This window comes from Diceros bicornis, chromosome 13 (genome assembly GCF_020826845.1).
Source record: "Diceros bicornis minor isolate mBicDic1 chromosome 13, mDicBic1.mat.cur, whole genome shotgun sequence".
Classification (NCBI taxonomy): Eukaryota; Metazoa; Chordata; class Mammalia; order Perissodactyla; family Rhinocerotidae; genus Diceros; species Diceros bicornis.
In genome coordinates this window covers 31,807,508-31,831,362 of record NC_080752.1, presented here as the reverse complement: position 1 = coordinate 31,831,362, position 23,855 = coordinate 31,807,508, and the positions used below count along the sequence as shown (strand labels likewise).

At 53.3% G+C, this 23,855-nt stretch overlaps 1 protein-coding gene across 1 annotated transcript in view; it reads left to right on the top strand.

Moving 5' to 3' along the window:
• The first annotated feature begins 8,479 nt into the window (after positions 1-8,479).
• Positions 8,480-23,855, top strand: part of LRRC38 (leucine rich repeat containing 38) — a 33,658-nt gene continuing 18,282 nt past the window's right edge. Inside the window, exon 1 of the mRNA XM_058552018.1 lies at positions 8,480-9,110. Within this exon, the coding sequence (XP_058408001.1) occupies positions 8,480-9,110 (631 nt within the window). The remainder of the gene's footprint in view (positions 9,111-23,855) is intronic.

Genomic DNA, 23,855 nt, shown 5'->3' with positions numbered 1-23,855 from the left:
AGCCTCACTGTGCCTCCACATTTACTACAAAGAATTCTGATGGCTTTATACTATTCAGTTCAGTTCATGTCAGTTTTCCCATCTGCCCTCTCAGAAAGACTCACGCCTGGAAGGAGGGAGGTGTATGCACATGGGGGTGTGCACGTGGGGGCATGCGCACATCTGCAGCTGGGTGGGAGGAGGGCAGAGGAGGCTAGTGAGGACAGCTTAAATACTGCTCTGCAATCAGATATGTGTGGCTGGTCCAAAATAAACTGTAAAATTCCAGGCTCTGAGGCCCTACATCCAATCAGTCGGTCCATCTAATCAGCAGCCATCTAACCACCCCCCCACTATTCTATAACAGCACATTTTAGGCCATAATGATGCAAAAGGAGCACAGGAAACTTGTTCCTGGGTTTGAAATGTCAAATATCCTTGGAGCTCATCAGCTGTGAAAAGCTGAGTAATGAGTGAGCCACCTGAGTCTCAGTTTCTGTAAAATGAACACAATGACCACGGCCTGCCCCCCTGACAATTAAAGGATCAGCTGAGGTTATAGGTGTGAAGGGGCTTTGCAGTCTTCTAAATGGTGAATGAGAGTGCTCAGGATCACCATCATTACTATTTTGGGGGGAAGTGAGCAAGGAGTGCAAGCCACGGGGCCACCAAGCAGCGTGTAGGATTTGTGAACTATTTGAATAAATAGTTCAGTAGCATAATTACAGAGATCCACATCTCTTCAGCTTTCCAAAGCAATTCAGGCTTCAAATAATTTGTCCAATTATCATCCCATATGGCAGAATCATTTGTTCATGCATGCATGCACTCATTCATTCATTCAGCAAAGACACTGAGCACCTGCCCCGGGCAGGGGCCCTATGCTGAGTTCTAAGATTTGAAGATGGGGAAGACATGGTCTTTGCTCATAAGGACTTTTTCCTGCTGTCTTTGTTCACGAGGACCTCTTTCTTCTCACATCAGAGCTCAGTAACCATCCAGCAGGGGAGACAAACATGTCATCAATAAATGCCAGGCCACATGAAAGGGACAGTATTAGAAGCCTGGAGAGCAAGAGACGCAAAGGAGGAAATATTTGGCTGCATCTGGGAAGGTCAAGGGCGCCTGGAGAAATGCATGGTGTCTTGAAGGGTGAGCAGGAGCCCGCCAGGTGGACTGGCGGAGGGAACGCCGTGTGCCAGGGTACAGAAGCGTGAAGCCACACGGCCATGTGCTCCACGATCTGATTTGGAAAATATGGTCAACAGTGTCAAGATGTACCTTTCCCTGTCCTGCCAGCCCAGGCATCCCTGACTCCTCCAAACACCTGGGACATTTATGAACCTAGGAGACTTGTTTGGCAGTGTCGTGTACAGCGAGTCCTTGGGTTGTTTGCCGTCCTGCTGCTGTGTGTCCCTTCTCTTCAAGGAGATTGTGAGTCACCTGAGAAGAGAGGCTGTCTACTCTATCTTTGTCTCCCCAGGACCCAGTTCAATGCCTTTCTTGGGAATATCAAGCAGGCAACAGACTGTTGCAGGAGGTGTCCAAACAAATGAGTCAGGATGCTGCTATTTACTGAGCACTCCCTCAGATGATCTGCCACATGCTAATTTGTACATTATCTCATTTAATCCTCCTGATAACCATACGAGGTGGATACTGTGAGTCCCCACTTTACAGTTGAAGCAACTGAGGCTTAGAGAGATACTTCATTTGCAGAAGAGGCGCAGCCTAGAAGTGAGGGACCAGGATTTGAATGCAGGCTGACTGGTCCAAGGGCCGATGCTTTTAGCTCTGGCTCCATCCAAATGTACTGCCTCTATTTCAGTGCAAATAATAAAACAGTATGAACTGGAGTTTCACAGACCGACAGGTAAGTCTGAGCTCTAACCAAATTGTATTTATTTCTTCTTATGGCCTCCTCCTAAGCCATTGGCTCCTTGAGCGTGGGCTGTGCCTGCTCCATCTTTGTACCCCTATACCTCTCATGGTACTTATTCTCCCCGGATAGAGAATAAGGGGACCAGGGAATTGCCCAGAGCAATTCTGTAAGGGTCCCTGGAGGAAGCCAGGTTTCCTTGAGCCAAACTTGGAATGTGAGGAGAGGCAAGATGGAAAGAGGGTGTGTGTGAAGGCTCAAAGGTGGGCATAATAAAGTCATTTATGGGGTGCTGTGTGCTTTTGGTGGAGTGGAGAGGAGCTGGAAATGTGTTTGGAGGAGCCCCAAACCCCCAGACTGCTTCAGGGGTACAGCTGGAACATTCTGTGCTCCACACACAAACCCTTTTCCCTCCGCGGGACCAGAGCTGAGGCCACCTTTGGAGGGATGACGTGCTTGCTCCCCCAGAAGAGATGGGCGGGCATCTCCAGGTGGGACAGCACTGGAAGCTACTGAGAAACTGGTAGCATAGTTGAGAAGCATCATTTATGGGTGACAATTGGTTAATTAATTAAAAATTTCTTGAGTGCCTATTATGTTCTGGGGCTGATTCTAGAAACTGGGATAACACAATGGCCCTTGTGGAATTCCATTTTAGTGGCAGAAGGTAAAGTGAATAAGTAAACTAACAAACAAGCTAGGTAATGTCAGGTGGTCATAAATGCTTGAAGAAAATAAAACAAGGTGGTGACATAGAGAGTGACGGGGGTGAGAGGAGGTCAGTGAAGGCCAGTCTGAGGAGGTGACATTTGGGCTAAGAAAACCTGAATGACCAAATGGCACCAACCATGCCAAGAGCTGTTGGGGAAAGTGTTCCAGCCAGAGGGCACAGTACAGGCAAAGGTCCTGGGGTGGGAACAAACTTGATGAATTTGATGTACAAAAGGACCACAGTGGCTGGAGGGTGGTGAGCCAAGGGGAGAGTGGTCCAAAATGGGGCGGGAGAGGCATGCGGGGCCAGACTATCCAGGGTCTGGCAGGATTTTATTCCAAGTGCTGCAGTGTATTAGCTAGCTATTGCTGTGTAACAAACTACTCCCAAATTTAGCAGTAAAAAACAAAACACATTTTTAACCTCACAGATTCCATGGTCAGGGGTCTGGACATGACTTCGCCAGGTCCTCCACTTCAGGGTCTCTCACAGGCCACCATCAGCATGTTGACTGGGCTGTCACCATCTCAAGGTTCACTGGGAAGGCTCTGTTTCAAGCTCACCTGGTTGTCGGCAGATTCGGTTTCTCATGGGCTGTTGATCTGAGGCCATCGTCAGCCCCTCAGTATGCAGGCCACTCCAACACAGCAGCTTGCTTCATCAAGACACGCAAGCCAAAGAGGCCACAGAGAGAGTCTGAGAGAAGACGAAGTCATCATCTTTTGTGACCTAATCACAGAAATAGCCTCTGCTACCTTGGCCATATTCTTTTCATGAGAAGCAAGTCACGGGTCCCGCCCCCACTCAGGGAGCACCAGGCGGTGCAGATCATTGGGGGTCATCTTAGAAGTCTGCCTGCCACACACAGGAAGCCATGGGAGGTGTCTGGGCAGGGAGGTGACGTGATCTCATGTATATTTTCAATGATCACTTTGGTTTTCTTGAGTCTCAGGAGTGTGAGTGGGGGCTGGGCAGAGCGAGAGCAGGAAGGCCACTGGGGACTTCTGTGTAGACGATGCCAGTTTGGCCTAAGGAGGCGACAGTGGAGAGGCAGAGGAGACCCGAGGGGCCTTGCCAACGGATAGGAGGTGGGGGCAAGCGAAGAGGGATCGGGGACGACTCCTGAGCTGGCTGTGACACGTGCCTCCTGCCTGTGGGATGACAATGTCTTTGATGCTCAGGACGTGTGCTCCGAGTTTTTCTCCTCCTGGGAGAGACGGGGTGGCACTAACCCCATCCTCCTCGGGCCCTACCCAAGGTCACACATTTGCTGGATGGCTGGCCAGCATTAGGAGCACAGGCCGGAGCGGAGAAAAAATGTCTCCTTGTGACGGGCTGAGGGACTGACCCCATATCCTCGGTCTCATTAGTTGGCCCAAGCTCAGACCAAGTAAGCCAGCGAGCTGGGGGTGAGGAGGTGGCATGGGGAGCTGCTCACCTATAACTGCTCACACAGTCAGCCAGAGCAGGAGAGAGCTGAGGGGTGTGTGTGTGTGTGTGTGTGTCTGTATGTCTCAGGCGGGCTACATTTGGAGTAGGGACTATGGTTCAGGGCAGGGAGAATTAAACAGATCCTAGAATGTCAGGGCATTCCTAACAAATAAATTCCAGAGAGACACTTAAATTCTTTACCTGAAGAATACACCTCCATGAAATCTTTACCTGTTCAGGTGAAAAGACAGAGCCACAGATAATGATGTGGCTACCGTTTACTGTATGGCTCTCACTGCTCAGCACTGGATGGAGATCTCATTTAATCCTCGTAACAGCCCAGTGCGGTAGGCGCTAACATTGTCTCATTTCATAGATGGGAAAATTGAGGCTTAGAGAAGTTAAGTCACTTGCCCAAGGTGACAGAGCCAGGGAACGGGACAGCCAGGGTTCCACCCAGGTCTGTCTGACTCCAAACCCGTGTTCCTAACCACCGTGCTGCCTCCCATTTAGGCTGGTTGAAGATTCACCTCCTGGTTCCAGGGGTTAAACTAGGGGCAAGAGCTTTTCTTCTAAAAAATAGGTCCAGGCTTGCCAGAGAGGAACAAGCCAGAAGCAAGTTTTACTGCTGCTCTCACTGCCCCAGACCCACAGGAGATAGAGTTGCTACCCTGAGTTAAGGGTTCCGCTCTCACCCATCCAGGCAGCAGATGGTGCCCCCTGGTGGTGACTGCAGGGAAGGGCAGTGGGTGGGAACATGAGCTTGGGGTTGGCCAGCCAAGGGGGGACAGAGACAGCAGTGCCACGGAGCAGAGAGCAGGTTCCATCAAGCCACGCCGCCCCAGGCAAAGGGTCAGATCCCATCTCCTTTCATGGGGCCCAAGGGGTCCTGCCTGCTGTGCGGGTCAGCCAGGTGCTCATCAGAGGTGATACAGACCAGTAACCCAAATGACATCACCAAACATCAGCCACACTCTTATCACTCAAACCTAGGGTCTGCACCTAAACTCACACTCCTGCACACACCATACTGGCATCACCTGGTTTGCAATTTAGGGCCTAAGATTTTGGCTAATTTAGAGGTCATTCTGGCAACCAAAAGGGAAAACCTCACTACTGGATTGCTTTTGCTTACAGGGACCAGGCCTACCTGAGGGAGTTCCTGGGGACCGCCGTCCACATAGCTCCCCAAGGCCCACCCTCACGGGGAGTCCAACACGGGCCACTTATAAGACAAGACAGGAAGTGCCTCGTGGCTTGGGGAGTGCAGAGACGGGGTGAGGAATTCTGCTCGGCCACTTGGGGAAGGCAAGACATCAGGGTTTGAAAACATCAGAATACCTTGGGTATTTGCCACACCCCTGTTCTGAGCCTCTTGAATAGGAATCAGGAAGTGTGGACTCGGAGGATAAACACAGACAGGGAGCTGAGAAACGAGTCTCTGCAGGTCCCTCCAGTCACCTGCAGTGTGTGTCCTCAGGCTGCAGAGGCCCCTTCCTGGAGAGGGAGCGGGCTCAGCAGAGCAGCTGGGGAGCTGGGATGCCTGAGTTCTATTTCCAGCACCATCACTGACTCACGGTGTGACCTTGCTGAGGTCACGGCTGTGCTTTCCTCGCTGGGGGAAAAGCAGAGGTGGCAAAGCTTGCATTTTCCAGAGAGATGGGAGTCTTGGAATAGGAGGGACCTCCCTGCTCCCCACGAACCTCAGCTACGTCTGCTCCTACTGATGTTAACGAAAAACTGCTTAGATTTGGATTCAAGGCACTTTGGGGGACACTCAGAGCCAGAAGCAAGGAGTTCCTCCCATAGCAAGACTTACGGTCACTTTTATATGCAGTGTTTCTCCAGACATGTTTCAGATCACGTTCCAAACCAATATTTCCCCACGTGGCTCCACATCGTCTGTGGAAGGGCAGAGGGAAGCTATTTTCTCTCTACTTTCCAGATGAGGCAATCAAGGCCAGCAGTGATATTTCTCAACATTTTTGTTACCCAGGGCCCCTTTTATTGCTGACTACCACGCATCCTCTGTTTGCAGGCCCTTGCTCAACGCTCTGCATTTATTCAGTAGACATTCACCTCTGTTTTCATTCATCAAAGTCACCCATGAGTGCCAGTCTCTGCTCAGTACAAAGGAACTAGTGCCACCAGGAAACTTGTTGCCAAGAACTGCAGCATTTACTCTGGGTGACCTCCTCATAGCTAAAGGCCCAATTTTCACCAGATTTTTTGAAATTCTGAACAGTCCATCTTCACAGGGCCCAGGGACCCCAGGCTGGGAAGTACTTCCCCAGAGAGATCGAGTGGCCCGTGAAAGGTTCTGTGGCTAGTGGTGGGGCCAGGACCAGGTCCAGGGACCTGACTCCCAGGCCAGGGCTCCAGCCAACCAGACCACTCGGCAGGGAGGGCTGGTGCACAGACACGCAGGTGCAGGGTGCACAAGTGCAAGACAGGAGCCCAGCAGAAGACAGGCGTCCTGAAGCAGCGATGCTGAGGGTTCAAACCAGTCATCAATAGGTTCCCCTCAGTACTGGAGTGAGCAGTCGGAACCAGGCCTGAGACTGGAGAGGTGGAGGGTGTAACAGATCGTTCCAGGGTGTTCCTGGAGAGGTGCAAGGGTGGGGGACCTGTGTGTTCTGCCACCTGCCTGCGCTTTGTCTGACGCTGCAATAACGCATCATTTGTGCAGCCGGGGGCACTCCTACCCACTTGGGGAAGATTCAGATGATTCCCCAGCACCTGCCTCTTCAAGGGCATGAGCCCAGAGTGGGGGCTGAACACCTGCAGCTGGGATGACAAAAGCAAACTAGGGACCCTGGGAGAGTGGGGATCCGGACAAGGGACTCAGGAGGGCTGGCTTGGTGGCCTGGGATGTAAGCAGGGAAAAAGCTGCAGCACCCCCAGTGCCTCAAAGCCTCCCCCTGGGTCTCTGTCCCTTCCCACCCCCAGGTTCCCTGCACACTCATCATCTGTTGAGCTGTGGGCTCCGTCCCAGAGGCTCAGGTTTTTGATCCATCGGAAGACATCAAGACTGCGTGTACCTTTGGAAAAGGCTGGGGGGCTTAGCTCTGCAGCTGCAGAATCCCAGCCTCCACCAATCGGCATCCGGGACAGGGCCAGGGCAGGGTCTCTGGAGGCCTGTTGCCCAGCAGCTGTTCCCTGGGTTATTTTGGTCCACTGGGAGCTTATCAATTCCAGGGTATTTGGACCAAAATAGCCAGCAGCAGGACAATCTCTTGGTGCCTCTGTGGGGACCTCTCCTTAGAAAAGTCTCAACAATGGGGTTGGGGGAGGGAAAAAAGTTTGGCTTGGGGAGTGGCGAAGAGGGGAGTCTCCTGCTGTTGTCTGAGGCTAAGCTCCCACCCTAGCTGTCCTTCTGTCCTTCCAGCCTGGGCCCCTCCCTGACCACCTCCCTTGGGGACCAAAGCTGGGGGTTTGGTGGGGGAGGGAGTAGAAGTTAAGAGGGAAAGATCATTTTTTAACTTTGTTTCTTGACACCGTGGTCTTCCCTCCAAACTGGTGTCCTATGTATTACATTTTCCCATTTTACAGATGGGGCACCCGGGATCCAGAGAGGGGGAGGCACAGGTACTGAGGCCGCACAACTGGGAACCCAGGACCCAGGGCCTCTTGGTTCGGTCTCAGTTAGACCAGCAGCAGATCCGTGCCTGGTGGCCGCCAGTTCCCCGACGAGCTCGGGGCCAGCATGGAAAGTGCTGACTGTCCCTGGCCTTCCTTGGCGCCACAGCGGGGGGTCCTGGCGGATGCCTGCCTCACTGACCCCGCAGGCCTCACTGAGACCGGTCAAGTGCGGATGGGGGGAGGAGGAAGGAAGACCAGCCACCCTGGAGCTCCTTGGAGCTCGCTGGAGGCCCGCCCAACCGCAGGTCAGCAGCCCCTGGCGCGGCCCCTGAGAGCCCGCCGGGATAGCCGCGGGCGCAGAACCAGAGTGACCTAGGTCGCGCTCCCTTTGGCAACTGGGGTGGCGCGGCGAGCGCGCTTTGGCACCAGGCGGGCGCTGGGGTGCGGGGCGCACGCCCTCTGGAAACCGCTGGGGTGGGGGGCGCTCGGTTACTTAGTCTGTCGAGTGCTCCTGGCCAAGTCTGCGCGACAGGTCTTATTGCCAGGTCTCGGAAATAAACTGCCCGGGTGGGGTCGCGTTGGGCGACCGCCACTCGGCCACCCCTACCGCTCCCGCCTCTCCCCCGGGATTTTCCAGCGGGTTAATTTCCTGTCGGGTAAATCCTTCGCGAGTCCCTCGCCCCCTCCCTCCCCAGCTCTCCCCACTCCGTCCCCGCCGCCCCGGGCTGCCCTAGTCCGTCTGCGCGGCGCTCGGTCACCCCCGCGCGCCCGGGCGCACGCCCTCCCCGCCCTCCGGCTCCAAGCGCCCGGCCGCCAGGGCCCCGCGCGCCGCCCCGCGCCAGGCTCTTGCAGAGAGCCGCGTCCGCGTCTCCGCGGCTCGCGCGGGTCCCCCGGCCATGCGCCCCCGCGCCGCCCCCCGCGCCGCCGCCGCGCTCGGGTTCTGCAGCCTCCTGCTGCTGCTCGGGCCGGGGCACGCGTGCCCCGCGGGCTGCACCTGCACCGACCCGCACACCGTGGACTGCCGCGACCGCGGGCTGCCCAGCGTGCCCGACCCCTTCCCCCTGGACGTGCGCAAGCTGCTGGTGGCCGGCAACCGCATCCAACACATCCCCGAGGACTTCTTCATTTTCTACGGCGACCTGGTCTACCTGGACTTCAGGAACAACTCGCTGCGCTCGCTGGAGGAGGGCACGTTCAGCGGCTCGGCCAAGCTCGCCTTCCTCGACCTCAGCTACAACAACCTGACCCAGCTGGGCGCCGGCGCCTTCCGCTCCGCCGGGAGGCTGGTCAGGCTGAGCCTGGCCAACAACAACCTGGCGGGCGTGCACGAGGCCGCCTTTGAGACCCTGGAGTCGCTGCAGGTGCTGGAACTCAACGGCAACAACCTGCGCAGCCTCAGCGTGGCCGCCCTGGCCGCGCTGCCCGCGCTGCGCACTCTGCGCCTGGACGGGAACCCCTGGCTCTGCGACTGCGACTTCGCCCACCTCTTCTCTTGGATCCAGGAGAACGCGTCCAAGCTGCCCAAAGGTGAGCCAGCGGGGGGCCAGGCTGGGCTGGGGGAGGGAGGGAGGGAGCAGGGAGAGGCCACCAGATCTCAGGAGCCCCTGGGCAGGGCGCCTCGGGTTGAGCCTGACGGAGGAGGCTTCGGTGCAACTGCCTTGGACGAGTGTTGCTCCGGGTGAGGTTCCCAGCCTGAGCTTTTCCTAGAACTCAGCCAGGAAAGGGGGCTGGGGAGGGACACATCTGGAATACTCTGGAGTTTCTGGGCCCTGATGCCGGGCTTCTCCCCCGGTTTCTCCAACAACTCACTTTCTGAAGTCCAGTATCTGGCATTTCTGCATCACCCGTGATGGAGATCAAGAGCTGCTCCCTGGGCTTTGGGTCCCAGTACTGGTGGATGCTGGTTATTTACAGGCTCCTCCTAAGTGGAAGACACCCGCTGTGTGGGAAACAGCTCAGCTGCCAGAGAGCGCTCAGTTCACTACACTGAACGTTGAAAGAGGGCCAGCCACTTCTAAGAACTCTCCAGCAGCCTCCAGAGCCTGAGCAGGTCTCAGTGCCTCAGCTCCCAGTTTGCTCTTCTGTCTGATACGGGTGAGGAATATTCCTGGTGAGGACTGGCAGCCCACTAGGAGTCGGTGATGCAGCAAGGATTTGCAGTGAGGTGGCTTTTCAGCCCAGAGATGAAATAGCTGAACAAACCCATGCAGCTTGGTGCCCTTTTGCTTTCCCAGTACACTTTTTCAATGGTGACATGGACATATATACATATGTGTGGCAAACGGGAACATGAGGACACAGCAGTTAAGGGGCCCTGTGAAGGCCAGTAGGAAGGAAGCAAAGGCAGAGCTGAGAAGGAGGGAACCCTGGCATCCACAGGGATGAGCCCCAGGACAGGGAGCAGGCGGAATGTCCTTACCCTCAGTGGATTCCAGCCTTCCGCCAGTGAGCATGTGAGCCTAGATCCCAACAGTGACCTCTCAGAGGCTGCCTCTGCCTCCCTCTCACCTTGGCCCCCGGGGGTTGGGCAGAATGGGAACCAGAGGCGAAAGGTGCCCATTATAAAAGGTGACATAGATGAGGATTTAGCTGTGGTATCTTTTTTCCATTTGCTGAGAATTCAAGAATGATGCTCATCTATGCCCTGAATTCCTGTGCTCACTTAGTCATTCCATACTTTACTAAGCACAAACCCAGGCACCAGGGCAATCGCTCCTTGGCAGACGCAGGCCTCTGAGCTGGCACTTCCAGCCTAGGCTGGCTCTCCCACCTGAGCAAGTCCTGAAAAGATCTGACCTGCAAGGTACGGAGTCCCCCAACTGTAAACTCTGCCTTCCTTCACCTGCCTGGCTCCCCAGACCCTCCCCACCAGAAGATGGTCCTGGAGACAGGGCTGTCGGGATGAAGACCTCGTTGTGGAGTGGGGTACACCTTGGTTCTCACTGCTCCTGCCTTTGCTTCCTTGTAGAGTCAGCCTTACTCAGCCCCGTTGTTAGCTGAGTTGGTATAACTGGTTCCATTTGTCATCCACACGAAGGCAAGGTGTTGTGGGGTCAGGAGCTCTGGGTTTCATTCAGTCTCAGTTCTGCCATGGATGGCTGTGACCTTGAAGAGGCCATGGGTCCTGTCTGGGCCTCAGTTTCCTCATCTCTAAAGTACTTTGGTTGACCTCTGAGGTCTCTACAGTGCCCTGGATTTGGAGTCTGAAGACATAGGTTTGAGTCCTGGCTTAAAAACTGGATAACTCTGGGTGGGTCACTTAACTTTTTTGAAGCTCATCTTCCTCCTGTGTGAAAGTGGGACGCAGGTGTGTAGTCCATCTGACTGGGGGGTTGTCAGAAGCACAACCAGATAAGAATGTCAAGTGTTATTCCGCCCGCTGCCTGTAATAGAGGGAAGGAAAGGAGCCCAGGTCGGGGAGGTGTGGCTGGGAAAGGATGGACAGGTTCAGAGCAGGGAGCAGTGTCCACGCCCTGCTGGAGGCTGGTTTCAATCAGGAGGAGAGGATGGAGGCAGCGAGAGGGCACAGGAGGGCTTCCAGCACCTCATGGGGTGAAGTGCCAAGAGCAGCTCTGCTCCCGCTGCAGGCTGCCCATGTGTGTGGCTAGAGCAGTGTCCCTTGAACCGTGAGCGAGAGACGGGGCGGGTGGTGCAGGAACCAGCAGAGGGCTTGACGGGAGAGACTCCCATCCCGACTCAGATGTATGATCCGAGCAGTACCCCACACCCTGCTGGCTGTGAGGTTTGAACAAGATCAACTCTGTCAAGGTCACAGTGATGATGATCACGGAGTAGGGTCTCGATAGATGTAGTCGCCCCCTTCCCTCCTCCTGCATTTGTGCTCCTGTGTTTTCACAGAGGCAGCAGGGCAACGTGGCTCAGAGCCCAGAGCCCAGACTCTCGCCCTGAGCTGCTGGGTTCAAATCCCGCCTCTACTTCTTACTAATTGTGTGACCTTTTGTGCCGCAGTTTCCTCATCTGTAAAATGGGGTGATACTAGTACCCACCTCATAGGGTTGTTGGGGGCATTAAAAGAGTATTATGTGTAAAGTACTTAGAACAGTACCTGACCCACAATGAATACTGTGCAAGCGTTAGTGCTGTTATTATCATCCTGTTTTAACTAGAAGGCCCAGAGAGGTGATGGAGTGGCTTGCCCAAATGACACACCGAGTTAAGAACAGCTGGGGGAGGTGCCAGGGCCTCTTGGTTCCCGGCCCCCCTGCCAGGCTGACCACCCACTTCCTGCCGAGGAAAATCAGGCTCCAGGGGCCACAAGCTCCAGGGCTTTCTAGGCGGGTGCCCTGCCTCCCAGGGCAGGGGATTCAGAGCGGGGAGCAAAGGGGTCCTGTCCTCCTCGCCTGGCCCTCATCTCCCTCACCTCCTTCCTCCCCAGAGAAGCACAACGAAGCTGAGCAGGTGACCTTGACTAGCTCTGACAGTTAGAAAAATGCTTCGTCTGCCAGGCGAGCCTCTCGCGCGGCCACCGCGCCGATGGGAGCCCTCGGTCACGGAGCAGAGCACAGGGAGGAAGGAACACCGTGGGGGCGACTGGTCCCCTCTGTCCAGGCTCCTTCAGGGCTGGGGGCGGGTCTGGGTCTGAGGACTCGGGGGGAACTGCCCTGCTGGGGCCAGGTCTGAAGGAGGAGGGCGAGGGGGGCCTGCTCAATGCCCAACAGCCAACTTAGCAAAAAACCCCAAACAGGAAAATGAGCAGCCCCCTAGGATGCCTGATTAACTCTGAAGTTCAGATAAACGACAAATGATATCTTACTATGTGTGTCCCATGCAATATTTGCAATATACTTAAACACAAATTATTTGTTGTTTTCTGAAATTCATCATTAATTGGGCGTCTGGCATTTTACCTGGCGGCCCTGCCTTATGGTGTACGTCGCTTTGCCGTTTACAAGGGTCGTCTCTTTTCACGGAACAGCTGTGCCCGGCAGGTGCCTCTGCCCACAATTTACCCAACAAGAAACAAATGAGGCACGGAGAAGTGAAGCGGTTTGCACAGGGGCGCGTCGTTGGTGGCTGAGATGAGCTGGCTCTCAGGGGTGTCCGACCCCACACCTGATTCTTCCTGATGGACACAGAACTGGAGAATATCCCCAACACTGCCCCTCCCGGTCTCTGATTCTCCTGGTGACACTGGGTAACCTCCTTCCAGCCCCAGATTCTGCACCTGATCTGGGGGTTCTCCTGGGAGACAATGGGTCCTGGGCAGGGTGGGACAGTGTGTCACCAGGGACACAGTGACCATCCCTGTCTAAGTAGAAGGGGCTCCTACTGGAAGCAAGAGGCCTGGGAAATCAGCGGGGGCAGACGGGAGAGGGTGGGGAGGGTCCGGGGAGGCGGGGAAGTGCAGGATGACATTCTTCTCAGCGCGCAGTGATCTTTAAAGCCTTCCATGTCCCTCCTCACGTGGTCTTCCGTTTCCAGCAGCCCCGTGAAGTGGGCAGGGAATGAAGACTCCCCTGTGGTGAGAACCCCCCGCGTGCGGATCACTACGGAGCTTGTTTGAAATGCAGATTCCCGGGCCCCAGACCTACTGAATGAGCCTGGGGCATGAGGCCCGGGGCTCTGCATTTTTAACAAGTCTGTGCCCCCTAGGGAGGAGGGCTCCCTAAAGCCTGAGAACTGCCACTGGAGGGGGAGGGCTTTTTGCGGCAGCTGTGGAAGCCTGGGTCTCGTCGTGGCTCAGTCACTCACTCGCTGTGTGACTTCATATGACTTGCTTGTTCTCTCTGTGCCTCATATTTTTCTTTTATAAACAAAGGAATGTGGGTAGGAGGATTTTTAAGGCTCCTTCAAACTCTAAAATTCTATGGTTTCAAGGGAAGGGAATATTGTCCTTGTTTTAAGGATTGGGAAGTTGAAGGCTGGGGAGGGCAGGTCCCTCCAAAGACCCCTCTGCGGGAATCCAGGGGGCCACAGTCTCTGTGCAGCAGGGAGGGGGCAGAGCACCCAGACCACCAAGGACTCTGGGCTTACAGGCCTGAGATGCTGTCACAGCGTGCAAGGACTTTCCACACGTGTCCCCAGCCTTGCTCCTGGAGCCACAGGGAGGAAAGGCCACTGGGTTTGAGAAACCGTAGCCAGCAGGCATGGAGCTGTCCCTGTGCTCGGCTTTGGAGGTGCGCAGAGTAAGCAGACTTCCCAGGTGCTGCAACCTACACCATGCCCCGAGAGTGTGTCCCAGGAAGGCGCGTGCAGGTCCCAGGCTGGGAGGCTGAACAGCCAAGCCACCTTCTTTCACCTCTCTTTCCAGCCACGGCCATGCATGGCCTGCAGGTCACAGCCCACAGTACTAGGGAAGAGATGTGAGCTGCTCTCAAGCCCTGAGACCTTGACACGTGGGGCTGTGGGGAGGGAAGGGCTGGGAGGAGGGGGGAGTGGGGCAAAATTAAACACGGCCACCCGTTATGCTTTGGGTCTGCTAACCCTGCCCCCTGGGGGACGCAGCCTCCTAGGAAAGGTCCACTGTGGTTGCTGGAGCATCCGAGATTTGGGGGGCTTGGGCCCTGCAGGCAGAGTCCTCTCTAGGAAGAGGATGTCGTGGCAGACAGGTGCTCGCCAAGTTACATCGCCAGCCCTGCCTGCTTACCAGGCGGGACTCAGGGCTCTCGGGGGGGAACCTGCCCCCCCTTCCCCAAACACTCTACTCCCCTTTTTCACATCGGACACTATGAGGGCCTGGTTTGATCAGATGCGTGGGGACTTCTCATCATACTGACAGAATAAACAGTAGTTCGGCCAGGGAGACAAAAGCTGACGCCTGCCTGTCCTTCCTCCCAGGTGACTCCAAGGTGACTCTATTTCTTTTTCTTTAAAAATAAAAGCAGTTTTATTTTCCCAGTTATGAAATAACAGACTCCGTGTAGACTTGGGAAATGCGGATAAGTATCATGAAGAAAATAAAACTATTCAGAATCCCACCACTATTCAAGTTGTGCTGTATTTAATTCAGTTTTATTCTTATGCACATATGTATATTTTAAACAAATTGATGTTACACTATACATCTTACTACTACTTTTCTCCTCTTATTGAGCTGTGAGTTTCCTATCATTATAGTTCTTTGGAAATTTAACTTTTAATGTCCATGAAATAGGTCATCTTATAGATCTTCTATAAGATCGTATATAAGATTAATAGATATATTGATTGAACCTGTCCCCTGATATGTGGATTGTTTCCTTTTATTTTTTGTATGTAAACGATGCTGAACCAAACATTCTCATACACGTAAAGTTTGTGGAAACCTCTGGTTATTTCTTTGGGGTGAATTCTTGGAGGTGGGAACGCAGTCAGTGAAAGACTATGGTTATTTTAAACCTCTGGATACATTTTTGCCTAATTGCCTCCCAGACAGCGGGCATCGTTGGCGATTACAGAGTACCTGTCTCACCACACCTTGCCAGTTTTATGTATTATTATTTTTAAACATGTTTTCCAATTTGATAGGCAAGACAATGACATCTCCTTATTGCTTTAATCTGCAGTATTTGATCACCATGTGAGTGGATATTTTGCGTGTTTATACACCTAAGAGATTCATGTTCCCGCCAGAGGTTGACTGAGGCCTCCCTCGCTTTTCCAAGTGGCCTCCCTCCTGCCTTTGACAGGTCTGCACACGTCCTGTGTGCTGCAGGCAAATGCATGTTTAACTTGTCTCTTAATTAGAGTTCAGTCACCAGTGTCACCTTTCTCACCATCACTGGTGTCCAGAGCTGGGTGTCAGTTTTTACGGGAACCAGGGGCTGGAGTTCCGGTGGAGAGTCAGCTGCAGACATGACCTAGAGCAACCTCGCCCTGTCCTGGCTGCCCCCAGGAGAGTCCCGCCCAGTCCTGCCACTCAGTCTCAAACACTGGCTCTTTCTGAAAATGTCACATTCGTGGAGCCACTCTATCAATTAACTCAAAGGGCGATCTCACTGCTGGGCAACGCGGGACTGTGGAGCTACCTTCCCACCCATCTAGGACAGCCCCAGGGAACGCAGTTGGGGACTTGCTCTGGAGAGGCCAGTATTACCTTTAACTGGGGCTGACCAGTTGCCAGCTGACTCAGATACCCCAAAGCTTAGGCCTTTCAGCCAAGTAGCCTCCAATTCCCGCTGTCCCAGAATCTCACGGTCTCCAAGGTAGTTTGGAGTGAGGTGACTTGTCACCTTCGGGCTGGCAGTTCAGTGACAGCACAGCAGGGCCTCCAAGTATGTGGGTTGTCGTGAAGACCTGGATCGAGCACATTCACAGTTACATGAGCCAAATCGCACCCTGAACATGGTCACCACAGGACCACAGCAGACGGAATGCAGGACTCCAGCCCTGGGGACCGAACGCCCTGCACTCCTGCCCTCAGGTCCTTGCCCAGGCTGTTCCAGGTCCCCGGATCCTTTCCTCCCTCCCTCGTCATTCCCACCTTTACTTCTCTACCTTGCTGTTTCCTGCTTAGCCTTCCAGTCTCCACCCTTCTGGGCCCATGAGGCTGGGTTGGGAGCCTGTCCTCTGTGGTCTCATTGGATCCTGCACTGCCTCTATGACACTCCTTGATGTTACCAGTTCACAGGTCTGGCTCTTTCTGAGGACCCGAAATGTGCTTTTCTTATCCTTGAGTCCCCAGCGCTATAGTACACGGCATGTTTGGAATCCTTCCAATGGCTTCCATTACACTTAGAATTAACCAACTCCCTCCCACAGCCCACAAGGCCCCCTACCCCCATCTCTCCTCCCTCCCACCCCCCATCCCCACCCCAGCCACACCGGCCTTGTCTGCCCCTGGAATACGCCGAGCTCCAGCGTCCAGCCAGGGCCCCTGAACCTATTTGTCCCCTCTGCCTGCTGAGACATGTCCGCCTTCAAATGGCTGCGTCTTCCTCATCGTCAGTCCCCAATCAGATGTCCCGTCCTTAGAGAGGCCCTCACGGACCACCTCGCCTAAGTGGTCCCGCCCCTGCCCACTCATCTTTGTCACATCTTGTTGTGTTTATGTCCTCACACTCACTGAGGTCACGTCTTCTTGTCCACAAGTCTTGTCCCTCTGGAAACAAGCTCCAGAAATCAGCATGCTCGCTGCTGTGTCCCCAGACCTGGGGCCACGCCCAGCGTAGACGGGGCTCAGTGGGGCTGTGGGAACAAGTGAGGGGACACACCTGAGGCCTCTATCACAGGGTCATCAGGGGACAGGCCAAGATCATTGGCCTTGGCTTTTGTCTTCACCGAATACCCCAGCGTGGACTTTGGTCAGCAAAGGATATGCAGGTCACCTTCCAGCAAAGGCAGAGGCCCAGAATGGGGCTTCTCTGGGTTTCTTTCCAGATCTGTGTGATCCTGGTCAAATCCCATGGCCTCCCTGAGCCTCAGGGTCTGTGCTGTTTGGGAGGGAGGGAGCCAGCAGTTCCTGCCCCCTAGCTAGAGCGATGCTGGTAGGGTGAAGGAAGGAGTTCTGGATACCTGGCTGGCGGCCAGCGTGCTGTTGTTCTCCGCTCTGCGAGGTGCAGTGTGAGCGGCTGGTGGAGGGAGGTCAGGACACCGAGGCCACAAATCTCTCTCTCTCTCTCTCTCTCTCTCTCTCTCGCTCTCCCCCCCTCTCTTTCTCTCTCTCTCTCTCTCTCTCGCTGTCTCCTCTGCTTCTCACACTGTCTCTCTATTCTCTTCATATACTGATGGGCTCCCCCACTTTCTCATCCACGGGGGAAATATGTGCCTTCCCCAGCTGTTCCGTTCAAGAGACCAGCTAAGGCCGGGCGAGACTGTGTTCTCTTTGTGCCAATTTCCATGTCCCTGGAGGAGGCTCTGTCTGGTCTGTTTGGGAGCTGTCCCTCTCTTGGTCCAGTCAGCTGAGGGGATGGATGGGGGGACACTGTACACGGGGGCTTCCAGGATATTGTCGGGTAACCGTGGGTGCAGGCAGAGTTTAGGGAGTGGGGCTGGGCAGGCCATCCACCAGGCATCCATGACTGTGGCTGTGCATCCTTCCAGTCAACTGTCTGATGGCAGATAAATCCCCTGACAATCCTGGGCCCCAGTGTCCCCTCTGTCAAATGCAGGTGATAGCATCTGCCCTTTGGCCTCAAGTGATGTCATATGAAGAAGCTCGAAGTGCAGCTTCCTCTACCACCACACGTAGACGCTGTTCTTTTTTCTCTTTATCCAAATCGTAGAAATGCCGACAAACAGACCAGACATGCACCCAGGCATAAATCCCACTGGATTTAAGGATTGCCTGTCAAATCCCAGATGTCTGACAAGGCACGTAGACGGGCGCTGTCTGTGTTTTCACTGAAAATCCTCTCAGTGGTTCTCAGCCTGACCCCTCCACTTCAGAGGCTGCCGATTGAGGAGCCCCCAGGGCCCCTTCTCCTCCATCCTCCAGGCTGGTCATGGGACAAATGCCAAGGGCAGGAGTCAGGACCTCAAGGGGCTGCGGGCTACCCAGGATGACGGGGCAGATTCTCAGAGATGAACCCAAACCAAAGAGCCGGGAATCGGGGTCCTCATCTCGGCACGATCGCTAGCTAGCAGTGGGACCTCTTGTGTCCCCTCTCAGTTGCGCTAGATCACGAGTGGTGACCCTAAATGCCCCCAAGGGCAGCAGATGGGAGTCATCAGAGAAGGTGGGACACAAGGAGAAGGGAGACATGTGCATATGCAAAACAATTTAGAGCGTTGTGCTGGCCGAACTGCCTGGGTGGCTGTGTTCCTCCTACCCGGTCACCAGTTTTAGGCCCCTGGGCTAGATGACCACAGAGGCCCCATCTAGCTCTGATTTTGGCTGACTCTGTGCCCTCCCGAGCCAGCCTCCTCCAGGTCATGGGATGAGAAGGTCCAGAAGCCCCTGACCCCCAGGTCCTAGTGGAGGTCTCCTGGGTGGGTTCCCTTGGCACAGGTCCCGCCACCCCAACAGCTCTCTTTCAAATCCAGAGGTGCAGGATTATGTTCCTCTCTCTTCATATGAAGAGAAGACCTCCCCCTATTATTAGAAAGAATAGCATTGCTTTGTCACAAGACACCAATGAGATGACCTCAATTTTTAAACATAACCAGCAGAAATGATCATCCACATCAGAAATGAAAGTTGCACACGGTCACCTCGAGGGGCCAGGAGCTTAGAGCTGAAGGTCAGGACGTCCTGCCCCTACTGCCACCCCCTGGACATGGGCAGGTGGCCTTTGGTTCTCTCGTCTGTCACCCAAGGTTTGTCGGGAAGATCGGGGAAATACTGATATAAAAGAGCTTTAGAAGAAAATAGGGAGTGTTTGTGAAAGAGGAGGGCCGCTGTTAGCCCAGTAACGTTACAAGACAGTGGTTTATAGACTGTTGGCCCCTCGGCAATCACGCGACAAGAACCACAGACCAGCGACGGGCAGCCAGCACGCTGTATACTCACCTGATGGGACACAGGAGAGAGGGTGGACGTTCCAGGTCACAGAAATTGCTTGATGATGGGAAGACCATGGCTTTAATGGTCATTTGTGGGGTGGGAGCAAAGGGAGGAGGTAGTGAGGAGATGAAGAATATGCCCAACCGGTACAGGGCAGCTGGGAGGCTGGGAGAGCAGGTCGGAGGCAGATGTGGGAGCCTGGGAGGTGGGGAGAAAGAACTGAGACCCATAGAAAAATGACAGGAAGGACAGACATCCAAGTGCCAAAGGTGATTTTTCTCTGGATGAGGGTAGTTTTATTTTATTTTATTCATAATAGACTCTACTTTTTAGAGCAGTTTCACGTTTATGGAAAATTGAGCAGACAGTACAGAGTTCCCAAATGCCCCTGGGCCCCACTCCCCACCCCAGGGGCCCCTATTATTAACATCTTGTGTTAGTATGGTCCATTTGTTACAACTGATGAACCAATATGGATACATTATTATTAACTAAAGTCCCTAGGTTACGTTAGTTCACTCTTTGTGATGTACATCCCAAGAGTTTTGACAAATGGATAATGTTGTGTATCCACGATCACAGTATCATACAGAAGATTGTGACTGTCCTGCGTGCCACCTGTTCCTTCCTTTCACCTCCCTCCCTCCCCCTCTCTGGTAAACACTGGTCTTTTTACTGTCTCTATAGTTTGGCCTTTTCCAGAATGGCATGTAGTTTTTTTTATTATTATTATTTTATTGAGGTCATATTGGCTTATAACACTGTGTAAATTTCAGATGTATGTTATTACATTTCAGTTTCTGTATAGACTGCATCGTGTTTGCCACCAATAGTCTAGTTTTCATCCATCACCATACAAATGTGCTCCTTTACCCCTTTCACCCTCCCCCCACCCCCTTCTCCTCCGGTAACCACTAATCTGTTCTCTTTATCCATGTGTTTATCTTTCACATATGAGTGAAATCGTGCAGTATTTGTCTTTCTATGTCTGACTTATTTTGCTTAGCATAATACCCTCAAGGTCCATCTATGTTGTCACAAATGGCACAATTTTGCCTTTTTTATGACTGAGTAGTATTCCACTGTATATATATAACACATCTTCCTTATCCATTCATGTGTTGATGGGCACTTGGATTGATTTCACATCTTGGATATTGTGAATAATGCTGCAGTGAACATAGGGGTGCATAAATCTCTTTGAATTGTTTTAATGTTCTTTGGATAAATACCCAGTAGTGGGATAGCTGGGTCGTGTGGTATTTCTATTTTTAATGTTTTGAGGAAGCTCCATACTGTTTTCCATAGTGGCTGCACCAGTTTGTGTTCCCACCAGCAGTGTATGAGGATTCCCTTTTCTCCATCCTCTCCAACACCTGTTATGTCTTGTCTTGTTAATTATAGCCAACAGAATGGCATATAGTTTTTAATTTCTTCTTTTTGCTTCTGCGTGCTTTCCTGTGTTGACACAATGGACAAGTATTTTGTCTCTTCTGCCACGGTAACTTTATGTTAGTACAACACAGAGACAGACAGGCACACACACCTACTGTTAGCAGCTCCCGGCGGGTCCCGTGGTGGCTGTTAGGCCACAGCTCTGTCTTGCTGCCTCTCCAGGTTCAGATAACTACCTCTTCTCTGTCCTTTCAGGCTGGGGTGGTGAGGCCACTCCTCCCTACTGTAGAGCCCTGGGTACTGCCCTGTATCCCTCATTGACTCCCTAAGGCCAGCCCACAACTTTATAAATAGCCCCTTTGATAGACTCAGTTCAAATAACCCCATTTTATGGGAAGAAGGCATGGTTTCCTGCTGGGAACCTGACTGGGGAAGCTCCTGCAGATTCTTGAGCAAGGAATGATGGAAGGGGGCTGTTATGGGTTGAAGTGTGTCCCCCCCAAATTCATATGCAGAAGCCCTGACTCCCAGTACCTCAGAATGTGACCTTATTTGGAAATAGTGTTGTTTTAAATGTACCAGGATTTGTTTTCATCAGTGTGGTAAGACATGCAGACATGGAAATGGCTGTCATGAGGGAAGAGGGTTCATACTCGCAGATGTCTAGAAACAGGAGGCCTGGAGGCCATGGCAGGCCACACGGGGAAACACCAGGGATGGTCGGGAGGCAGAAGGAGTGAAGGGAAAGAGCAGGCAGCAGCCTTTATTGTGGTTTTCACAGGAAGGAACGGGCAAGGCAGGGTGAGCAGACTGGGCAGGTTTAGGGTTGGCCAATTTGAATCATTTCAGCAGGCTCTGGTCTATAGGGGTGGTCCCTGGTTGTCCAATACCTGGCCCTGGGGTGATTTAGGGTCCTGGACTGCAAGAGCCTGATAAAAGGAGGTGGGTGGGGGTATGGACTGGGATTGGTTGATGTGCACATATCAAAGGTATGCACTCAGGCAAGTGTTTCCTACCTCTAGGGACTAGCTAACTCTGGGAAGGGCAGTTCTTCCCTGGGTCGCAAGGCCCCAAAATGTCAAAGCATCATAAATACAAAAAGTAAAAAACATAATTAATGCAAGAGTCACTGCAGATGTAATTAGTTAGGATGAGGCCATTAGGGTGGGCCCTAATCCGGGATGACTGATGTCCTTAACAAAAGGGGAAGTTTGAACACCCAGATGCGCACACAGGGAGAAGGCCCCGTGAAGATGGAGGCAGAGTTCAGAGTGGTGCATCTACAAGCCGGGGAATGCCCGAGATGGCCGGCAAAGCACCAGAGGCTAGGAAAGAGACCACAGACCCTCCCTCCACCCTCAGAAGGGACCAGCCCTGCCGACGCCTCGATCTTGGACCTCTTGACTCCAGAACTATGAGACAAGAGATCTCTGTTGTTTAAGTCCCCAGTCTGTGGTCCTTTGTTACAGCAGCCCCGGGAACCTTCTCCAGGGGGCATTGATAACCACCCTCCTGGCCAGAGGCGGGGGGTGAGTTGGAGAGCCTCCAAAATGCCGTCTGGCCCTTGCACTTTACGACGTCAAAACAAATTGCTTGACTTCATTTGCGTGTGGAGAAATAAGCACTGAAGGTACAGATGGGGCTCTGGTCTATTTGGTTGGGGGCTGTCCCTGCTTCCTGCCCCCAGCAGGCTGCTCCCACCGGCTTCATGCGTTGGGTCTCTGCTGTGTTCCGGGTACGGAGCTAAGCACTCCAGGGCAGCTCGCCCAACAGAAATAGAATGCGAGCCACATATGTAATTTCGAATTTTCCAGTAGCCGCATTTAAAAAAATCAAATGAGCAGGTGAAGTGAATTTTAATATTTTGCTTAATCCAGCATAGCCAGAATGTTCTTCTTCCAAGTGGTAATCCATAGAAAAATCATTCCTGAGATATTTTTCCGTTCTTTTTTTCATATGAAGTCTTCAAACTCTGGGGTGTGTTTTACACTTACTGCACATCTCAGTCCAGACTGGCGACGTCTCGAGTTCTCAGCGTGTGGCTGGTGGCTACTGCCGTGGACGCGTAGCTCTGGGTCTGTTAGTGTCTTCCGAAGAGGTCAGTGCCAGCGAGGATCTCCCCATCTCACAGCTGAGAAGGCCAAGGCCCAGACAGGTCAGTGTAACTTGGCCAAGGTCACACCAGCCCAGAAGTGGCAGAGGGGAGGAATGACCCAGAGAGACGGGCTCTAGGGTGGTTGTCACTAACCATTGTACAGCTTCTCAAATCTCATTTCAGAAACTAGGGTCCCTCAGCTGCAAGCCCACCCTCTTGGGTCTATAGCCCCTGCTTTAGGCTCAGAACCAAACTTGGTGAGTGAGTCTTCCCAACTCAGATCCTTGACTCGGAGGGAGTCAAAGGTGACTTGGACATCTTGGTGGCGACCAGAATAGACTCAGCACCTGTGAGAGCAAGTTCAGCTCCTCCTTTCTGCTCTTATGAGAGCTTCATCTGGAACAGCGACCCCTCCCTGCTTATCAGACAGATGTCAAGTCATGTCCTTCCTCTGCTCAGAACTCGCCAGTAAATCCCATATCTTTAAGAGTAGAAGCCACAGTCCTTCCAGGGGCTTGTAAGGCTCCCATGATCTGACCTCCTTCTCCTTTCTTTTTGACCTGATTTCTTACCACTCTCTCCTCCATTCACTTGGCTCCAGGCACCCCAGACTCTCTGTTACTCCTCACACACACCAGGCACATTCCAACCTCAGGGCCTTTGCACTTGCTCCCTCTACCTGGAACGCCCTGCTCCTGAATGTCCACATGACTTGCCCCCTCACTCCTTTCAGCCCATTGCTCACGTGCCACCTTCTCACTGAGCCTTCCCCCCACAGCCCCACAGAACCCTACAACCTGCTGTCTCCAGCTCTCCTTCCCTCTCCTCTTTGCTCCTCTTCTTCATAGCGCCTGTCACCAGGTGCCGTAATATTCAATTTACTGATTCACTCATAGTCTGTCTGTCTCCCCTCACTAGATTGTAGCCATAAGGGCGGGGACTTGTCTGTTCTTTCACTGTTATAATCCCAGTGCTGGAACTGCTCTGGCCTATAATAAGTGCTCAATAGGTATTTGCTGAGTGAATGAATGACTCAGTGATGGACGCTAAGACAGGGCAGAAGGAAGAAGAGTGGAGAGGAGGAGGCCTCCAGAACCATCCCCCTTGCTTAGAGAAACCAATTTGGTAAACTAAGTCTTGTCAAAGTGTTAGTGACTTGAGGGTTAACCAGGAATAAATACCTTAAAGGCAGAAGGAAGGGACCCCTGCTCATCACTGAGGCTCCCATCTGTGGAGCATTTCAGACATGGTGACACTCGGATGGGGCAGGTCTGGGGAGAAGGTTGGGGCCCGCAGGCCTCTTTGAATCACAACTTATAAGCAGTTACCTGGGCTTCCTGCCTATTAGAAAATGCCAGATACTCTTTGTAATTGGAGAGCAAGACCATGTTGATATAGG